General features: G+C 39.9%; 1 protein-coding gene across 3 annotated transcripts in view; it reads left to right on the top strand.

Moving 5' to 3' along the window:
* POFUT2 (protein O-fucosyltransferase 2) overlaps positions 1–9,482 on the top strand; it is a 42,509-nt gene that overhangs the window by 18,160 nt on the left and 14,867 nt on the right. The window contains exon 8 of one of the 3 annotated variants that reach the window (XM_015825491.1): positions 7,187–7,553. The exons of the other annotated variants lie outside the window; for them this stretch is intronic. Coding sequence (XP_015680977.1) covers positions 7,187–7,419 — 233 coding nt within the window. The 3' untranslated portion in view covers positions 7,420–7,553. Of the gene's footprint in view, positions 1–7,186; positions 7,554–9,482 lie in introns of those variants that run through there. 3 annotated transcript variants of the gene reach the window in all.

Below are 9,482 nucleotides of genomic sequence, written 5' to 3'. Positions count from 1 at the left end.
TCCAAGACATCTTCTTCAACCTCTTCACATACTTTATCCACCCGTTGCTCAATGAAATCTGAAACTATAAACTTCTGGAGAGCAGATGCCACAGTTCCATATAATTCTTCCAATCTCTTAAGACATAGATTTTTAACTTCCACACTGTATTGCTTGACTGCTTGCATCAAAACATTCTGTAGGTCATTCATAATGAAAAATAAAGACATTTTCAATGAGATCCACTCAGCAACCAAAAAGAAAAATTTCTTTCTCGCTCTTTTTTTTTTTCCTCAGATCCGCAGCCATTTTAAAACTTCCAAATTTCTTTAAATATACTTCATTAATCCAAAAGGATAGCAGTATTAATATCACCAGCCAGTATACACCACAAATTCATTGCAGCTAAAACTTTCCAGAGCCGGAGAAGTAACAATGTATCTCTTTCCAGTCAGTAGCCCAAAAAAAAGTGAAAGTAAAAAAAAACAAACGAAAGTATTCCAGAGAAACGGCAAGTCCGCAGCCATTTTCTCTCACTTTAAATCACCACAAAATAAAGAAGATGTTAGTATATTTCAGAGTCAAAGTCAGAAACAATCCACTGTAAATCCGAACCTCCTGTTTAGTTCTGTCTGCTTAAAATTTAAGTCCAAATACCTTCCAACAGCAGAGGTGGGAGCTGCATCTGGCTTTGCTCCAAAAGAGGAGCGAAGGCGCCTTAGGGCGTGGAGACCGTCCAGACTCCGGGCGAGCTAGCATCTCTCAACCCCGATTATAACAAAACCGGGGTGAGAGGAAGCTCGAGCCCTATCTGGACTTACTCCCCCCCCCTTTGCCCGAGGGACGAGGTTCCGAGCCGAGAGACAGCTAACGAACGCTGTCTCTTCAGGCTTTGACGCGCTCCCAGGCGGGCGGCTAACAAAAGCCGCCATGCGATGCAGCCTGTCACCACCGGAAGTCCATAGTAGTCTTGATATACAGTGAACTAGGAAGTCCTAAAGGGATCCATATTTGATTATCCATAAGTTATCACTACAGTGCTAACTCCTTCAGGATATTAATCGTGCAGTTTCTGTTGTGTTTTGTTGCCGCTGTTGCAATTCAGCAAACTATTGAGGAAGAACTTAGTTTTATTTCCTTTGAGAACAAAACTACAGAGAAATTAATGATTTAATGAGACAATGATCTGCAATATTCTTTAGAGCAGGGGTCCATAACCCCAGGTCCATGGACCGGCACTGGGCCATGGCATGCCAGCAACTGGGCTGTGCAAACATGCAAAGTCCCATCCACAGGATGCTGGCAGCACACAAAACCACGTCCCCTCTGGACCCTGGAATAATCTTTCTCCACAGAACCAGTCCCTGGTGTCCAAAAGGTTGGGGGCCGCTGTTTTAGAGAGATCCAGTCTGTAACATTTAATCCACTTATAACTTTGTTTTATATTGTACACTCTAAAACTTAATGCTGTAAAACTGGAAAAAGTGTAGAAATGGACAACAAAATTTAGCATAGTTTAGCAGTTCCCTTGTTATGAAAGATTCAAATGTTTACAACTTTTTATTGTAGAAAAGGAGCCAGTAGGTAGAGTTCCATTGCATAATAGTTGTATATAAAATTATACATGTCATGGATAAATGTAAAGGAAAAAAAATAACTCCTCTGATAATATTAGCATCCAGAATCATCCAGGAAAGCTAAACATCAGAAGATCTAAGAAAGACAAAAGTAAATACTGTGAAATACATTGTTACCCACCTGGATCAATTTTAGTAGGAAAACAGAAAAAAATCATTCTAGGTAATGCACTAGTGCTCTTTATTTATTTATTTGATTTGATTTGATTTGTATGGCTGCCCATCTCACCTAAGTGATTCTGGGAAACTCACAACTGTCTGTCTGTCTGTCTACAGTATCTATCTGTCTGTCTGGTCAATGACCAGTTAAAATGACAATCCAATAAAAAAGTTAAAACTAATAAGGAAACATATTAAACATCAGAAACCACTTAGAAAACAAAAGTATCCTTAGTCAATGGCTACAGTCCATCCTTGCACCAAGCTCAAGAAAGCAGTTTAAAAATTGGACACCCAAGCCTGCTGGCAGAGCCATGTCTTTGGGGTCTTCCTAAATGCCAGCAGGGTTAGGACCAGTCTTAGTCCAGGGAACAATGTTCCAGTGGGTGAGTGCCATGGCAGAAAAGGTTGTCTTCCTGGCTCCCGGAAGATGACACTCTTTTAAAGACAGAACATGTAACATGCTTCTCCCCGTACTCATGGGTCAGATAAATATAACAGACAAGAGGCAGCCCTTCAAATAACTCAGTCCCATGCCAGTTATTTCTATTTCCAATATTAGAAGCTCAGTGTCTCTGAATACCACTTGCTGGAAAGTAAGAAAGTGTTGTTTTATCTGTTTCCTATTGTCAGGTCCAAACAACTAGATACACTCCTGAAGAGTTCAATACTTTATTGCTCATGCCTACTTTGCCAGACTCTTCCCAGATTGGTAATATGCACTTCAGCCGGAATAGATAAGGTTCAACAGCATTGGGGAAGGGGGGGGCAGAGCTTGCCCTCTTGTGCCTATGTAACAATCCCAAACTAATTTCCTACTTCACTCCTCCCCCTGGCTTGGTCAACCCCTCTCCAGTACCTGTTGAACTTGAATTACAAGTAGTCCTTGGGTTCTGACAGCAATCAGGACTGGATTGCTTGGCGATGAAAAAGCAATGGGGGCAACTTGTGACATCTTGCTGGTTTCTCCATTGACTTTGCTTGTGGAAACTTGGCAGGGAAAGTTGCAAATGGCAATCATATGCCTCCAGAATGCTGCAACTGTCATAATTGTAAGCCAGTTGCCAAATGTCCAAATTGCAATCACATGACTGCAGGGACACTACAACAGCTGCAACTTGGCAGATCAATCATAAGTTGTCTTTGTTTAGTGCTATCTTACTAAACAAGTGCTTGTAACCCAAGGACTATCTACAGTAAAAGACAAGCATGTAAAGATAAATAATAGAAGGGTCAGGACCACCCCAGTTGATATTTAAAAGTCAGAATAATTTGAAAAATCAACACTATAAAATTAGATGATAGATAAACCAAGACTAAGTAGAAAGAAGAAACAGATAAAACTAATATCACAACAAAATTTACCAGGGTAAAATATTCTAAACAGTGTATAAAACAGATAGGTTATATAAAACAAATTAGTAGAAAGCCAAGAAGAAAAATGTACTTACTTGTTTATTTGTATTACCAAATTTTGAAACCGTCTGTCTCCTTCACAGAGGGACTCTGGGCATACAAATAAAATAATAAAATATAAAAACAGTATATAAAATTTAAAAACAGAGAAGGATGATTAAACTTCAATGTTAAAAGTTACTTTAAAAGTGTGGGGAGGGCTTTAGGGAGCTAACCAGCCTCATTGCTACATGTTTCTCTATGAGCCCCAAGCAAGGCAGCAGAGTCATGTTTTCAAATCTTTCCAAAAGACCAGGAGAATGGGGAACCGCCTTACTTCTGGAGAGGAAAATGTTCTAGAGGGCGAGGCAAGCAGCGGAGAAGGCTCTCTTCCTGGATCTTGCCTGATGGGGTCTGTAACATATCTTCCCTGCCTGATCAGGTTAAGACAGGCTGATGTAATGGGATGAAGATGATTCCATATGTAACATGGCCCCATGCCATGTAGGACTTTAAAGAACATAGGTAACATCTTGAACTTGGAAGCAAATTGACCCCAATGCAGCTGACGCAGCATATAAAAAACATAAAAAGCAATTAATAATTACCAAAAAACCCAATCTAAGAAGAGTAATTATTGCTAACTGTATGTATGTATGTATCTAAAATAATCCTGAAAATGTGAGTCTCGGGTATATTCATATTTAAAACTAGAAACATGGATCACCAAGATTAAAAAAAACCAACAACTACCTCCCCCCCCACACGCACAGGGGAATAGAGGAACGCAACCTCTCATCAATGGATACATCGTCACAGCAAGAGACAATGAGGATGAACCAACAACCACCTCTCCCCCGCACACACAAGAGAATAGAGGATCGCAACCTCTCATTGATTAATACATCGTCACAGCAAGCGATAATGAGGAGGCAGACCGGACCCATGGACAGCAGGAGAGGACAATTAACCAATGTGGATAGCAATGCTAGCACTAGAGAGGAACGAAAGGCTGAGACGACAACAGCGCAGACAGAAATGTCAGGCGAGCAGTGAGATGATTGCATGCGGCAGGACGAACGCTCCCAGCGGGCAGGGCAAGTGGAGAGAGAACTATTGGCTTCACAGAGTCTATAAGAACTTGTTCTCCAATCCTGGCTTAAACTCTGACGATGTCAGCAGGTACTGACGAAAGCTCAGTTTTAATAAATTTTTAGTCTTGGTGACCCGTGTTTCTAGTTTTAAATATGTATGTATGTATTTATAGTTGTATGTATGTATTAAATTTCTGCGCCATTCATCTCACTAATACAGCAACATTGGACAGCTTACAATATAATAAAGAGTTAAAAGTGCTAAAAACAATTAACATTTAAAAAAATAAATAGAAAAGCTAAAGTCCAAGATGATGGGTGATCTGGGGGTAAAAATCTTCTCTATACTGTCAGCCACCCCAACTGTCGGAAGTCCCATTTTGTAGGAACTAACATGTTCCTGATTTACCTGCTGCCACAATAAACTTTGCCCTAGTTCAGGAGAAAGGATAAGTGGTTGTTGTCATCCAGAGTTCCTTACAGTCTCTTAGGAACTCTCCTTTGCAGATCATCTTAGACAAGACTTTCTGGGGGCTGAGGAAACTGATTGCTGGTGGTTTTCTGATCTTCCTGCTAGCCTCACTTAAGCTACTGGGTTCAATTGCCAGCTTGACAATACAGTCTACTAGACTGGGTTTGGCAATTTTAATTTGCCATTATATGTTTACTCCTAAAAATATGAGAGATACATCAAAACGCTTGGATGATCTGGAAATATTCTAACAACGTAGATATTTCATATGACTTAAATTGGCAAGCAAGTAGTTTCTACTCCATTGTTTCTATCTTCCCATCCTTACTGGGGCATAATCATTTTTGATAACAGGCTTTTTATATCTTCTCTTTAGGACCAAGGGAAGGGCACTACACTTTGCCAGAATAAAGCTCTTCTATGCCCCTAATATGCCAGTTATGTGAGATATGAAGCATGTTTAGGAGATACTTTATGTACTGGTCCATCATTTTGGCACCCCGTGTCCATAATGTGGTTTAATAAGCAATGTGGCCTGATCATAGTCCCTTTTTAAAATCTCTGTTGGGCGAAAAAAGAGAATGTCTGTAGTTTGCTTTCAACTGCACTCATCCAGAAAGATTTATATGTATCAAACAATATTAAGGGAGCAAGACCCTCAGGTAAGAAAATACGTTTCAGCCAATAGGTAACTATTAGGAGCCAAACTCTGGCCTCTGCATTTGTTGTACCTAATTTGAGGCATATATGCACTAGAAGCACAACAAGGCACTTAAATGCTGTCCTGAGAAATTTAGACTGGACTCACGACAGGGGGCAGGGCTAGAAACCCTGCTCCATTGATGAGCTAGATTAAAGATTGAACTTGAAATAATTTAAGGGCATGTGGAAGTCAACATCCCCACCCCACCTCACCCCATTCAGTGGAATCTCAAATAACTGCTGAGCTTTTTTGTGCACTCAAAGCAGCATGGCTTTTATGTGCCCTTCGACTGCCTGAGGCATTAAATATCTCTCCCAGGTATTTAAAGTATGAGATTTGCACATACTGTGTTTCCCCAAAAGTAAGCCTCTTAAGTTCTTGAAATATCTTTCCCATGTTTCTGAAAGAATAAAATCACATAATAGTAACAAGCCTTCAATCAAACATATACCAAGCATCAAAAAAGGAAGATTTCTTAGTCCTAACAGCTTTGCAGAACTGGAACTGTTCTGCTTTCATGTTTTCTCTTTTTCATCACAGTAATTGTTCACACGGGGCCTTTTGTCTTAAGAGATCTTGGCCAGAAAAAGATTCTTTATTCGATCTATATATCTTAGCAGAGAGAAGTATCTTTGCCATCTGCATTTTCTATAGCAGAAAAGGTAGAGGGTCTTATCTTTGAAAGTGGGCAGAGTGCTGTAGTCATTCATCCATGAAATTCAGAAATGTTTTTCATACTCCAGATTAAATAAATTCACTGATTCTTCTGAAAGTATTTGACTGAAAATTCTCCACAAGAGTTTACATGTTCTTTGCAGCCCTTTCCAAATGTACATACAATTTAACCCAGCAAATTCTCCCAGCAGAGTATAGATTGGAATAATATAGTCTTTTCATTCTCAAAAATAAAGAGAAAGAAAAAAGCAAACTGTTGGCCAGAGCTGATTTCTATCAAAGTATATGGAAACCCCAAATAAATGGATAAGCTGAAGGAGGGAGATGTTGGCTTTATTTGTAGTATTTATATCCACAGTTATGGATATTGTAGGCAATTGGCAAAAGAAAGCTCAGGATTGTATAGGTTGGAAACATACAGAGGAGGCCTTCATCCTGCAGTGGATAGACAATGGTGGTGATGATGATAATGGTGATATCCACAGTTAACAGTGAGAAAATACGATGGTAGCAGCTGTGCTTGGTTTTATGCTCACTCCAACAATAGTTTTAGCTATTGCAAGTATTTAAAAATCCATTGATGCTTTATGTCCTACGCTTGAGAAATTGCAGCCTTCTTCACCTGTGTTAACGTAAAGGAGTTTTATCTATGGACACCTGATGGTCACTCACATTCTACCTAGTCTTGTTTAATTTTATTTATTTTATTTAAGAAGGACACAGAAGTTCATTGTCATAAAAGACTGTTAATTCTATTGGAATAACTTGTGAGAAATACCTCCTCATATTTATCAACTTAAGTGGCAAAGTGAAATTCACCTTGTGAAGAGATTACTAGAAAAAAGCTGAATTAGAGTCCAGATTTTGGATGCAAATCTAAATGGCTTGTTTAGCATGCAATGATTATATAATCACTTTCAGTACAACCACTTCTTTTCATTCAATTGGTTCATTACTATTTGAAATACTATCTGTGAAGGTTGTAAAATTCTTGAAACATTTGTGTTTGAATTAAGGAAAGGTTCAAACAACAGCTATAGTTCTGATATATCCTTCCTTTTTTCTTTTGCAGTTCTGGATTACTTTCTTCTACAATGTGAGATTGTTAATTTTTGTTTTAATATTATCAAAGATATGAATACTTTAGTTTCTTCCATTAGAAAACATGCCATCCTCTCTTACCTATTCTGTGTAGAAGTCATAGATTCTGAGATACTGAGATCAGAAGTATTTAAAGCCAAGCCAATAGCACAACTTCTTTATGGTGCCCTGCTAGACACCTTCTCCAATTTTGCACCAATGTGAGGGAGCCTGTAGAGACTTGGTGGGGCAGGATGGGAGGGAGATAGGCGGGGGCCACTACAGCATCCCTGGGGTCAGTCATAAGGGTGAAACCATCCAAATTTTGTGCGCATAACTGCAGAGGTGCTGTCAGAATCCAAATATATTCCATCTCTAGTTATCAACTATGAAAACCCGCATTTCTGCCTGCTCTGGATTCTGTCATATGATGAAGGGAAGGGGGTGAACAAAGGGGCTTTATGGCCCTCACTTCCTTCAGCCTACTTCAAAGGGACTGGATGTGGATATCACCAAATGGACTAACAATAACAATGAGGGTCATTAGCTTTCATGTAATCCTTTTGGAAGTCTCCTCCCGGCAATGAGGAAAAGGGGGTGAGAATGTAATGCCTGGGATTGTTGCTGGGAGAAGGGGGTGACGGGGGTGTGGCTAATGGGGGATCCCTTAAAACCTTGAATGGGAGAGCTTGGACCCAAGTCCTGTCTAGAACGCCTGCATCCAGCTTTCTCTTAATAAAGATGCCTGTTGGAAGAAATATTCCAGGAGTTCTGTCTTCTTAAGATGCAAAGTGGGGTGGGTCCTTACAGGTGCTACAGTTGCCATAAGTTTGAAACTGAGTCATAAGTAGCTTTGGGTGAGTCCATCATAACTTTGAATGGCTGCTAAGCAACTGGTAGTAAGTTGAGGACTATCTGTACCATACGATCACATATTGCTTCTCTTTTGGTACAAAACTAATTCAAGAAGCAGAACTTTCACACATTTTGTTAAGACAATATTCTTCCATGAGCTTTTTTTTTTTTTGCAACAGTCCAACTTTGATATGTCCATAGATCTTCATTGATTAAAAGATTCCAAGCTTTAGCAATATAATTTTTAAAAAGCACTTTAAAAGAAAGAAAAAGGAGAGAAAAGTATACAATATACAATGAAAAAGCAGAAAGAGAAAAATATTAATACAGAACTTTGCTAAGAAACAATACCAAACATCCCTAAAAGAGTCACATCAACAAACACACCTGAGATAAACAGAAAAGCACCCCAGACTGCACCCCCCAAAAAAGGACGGTGAGTGTTGGTAATAGGAGTTTCTATCCTCAAAGGAACAGAAACAGCCATCTGCAGACCAGACACACAAACCAGGGAGATATGTTGTCTCCCTGGAGCAAAAATCAAAGATGTGGCCAAGAACCTAACCAAAATAATTAGGCCTACAGTTTACTACCCTTTCCTCCTCCTTCACGTTGGGAAAAATGACAGAACAAAGAACCCGAGTACAATATTGAGAGATTATAAGCAACTAGGCAGTAAAGTTAAGGCACTAGAAGCACAAGTAGTATTCTCATCAGTACTCCCTCCCATTGAGGGAAAAAAAGAATTCTAGAAATAAACCATTGGCTAAAGGGTTGGTGTTGCCAAGAAAACTTTGGTTTCCTGGATCATGGATTGCATTTTGAAGGACTCTTGGCAAAGGATGGGCTGCACCTCACTAAAACAGGGAAAAATGTACTCAGAAAAAGACTGGCCCAACTCATCAGGAGGGCTTTAAACTAAAATTGAGGGGGAAGGGTGACCAAACCAGACATAAATCCCAAGAAAACAACTCAAACTATGAGGTTTGGAGTGATGAGAAAAAAGAAAAACTCCAACAACAATCAGGAGAGGCAGGAAACATACCCACGGACAGGCATAAAGGTCTTAAATGATTATATACAAATGCTCAAAGCTTGGGGAACAAACAGGTTGAACTAGAAGCAATAGTACATGAGGGCAGGTATGACATAGTTGGCATTACAGAAACCTGGTGGGATGAAACCCATGACTGGAATGTACAAATTGTTCAAAAGAAATAGATCTACAAAAAGAGGGGACTTCCGGTGGCAGGCGACCTCGTCGGACGCAGCTGTTTGCTGCCTCCCGCCTGTTTCAGCGTAAAAGCCGTTTTGACAGCTAGCATCAGCTGTCAAACGGCTTGATACCCTTCCCCTGGGCATAAGGGGATAGGTGAGCTGCCCGGGGTAGGAGTTGAGTTCCCGAGTCGTCCCATGTGGACGATGTAGGTGAG

This window comes from Protobothrops mucrosquamatus, unplaced genomic scaffold, assembly GCF_001527695.2.
Source record: "Protobothrops mucrosquamatus isolate PMUCROS unplaced genomic scaffold, P.Mucros_1.0 scaffold_199, whole genome shotgun sequence".
Taxonomy (NCBI): Eukaryota; Metazoa; Chordata; class Lepidosauria; order Squamata; family Viperidae; genus Protobothrops; species Protobothrops mucrosquamatus.
The sequence above is the reverse complement of the archived record's forward strand: the minus strand, read 5'-3'. Positions and strand labels throughout refer to the sequence as shown.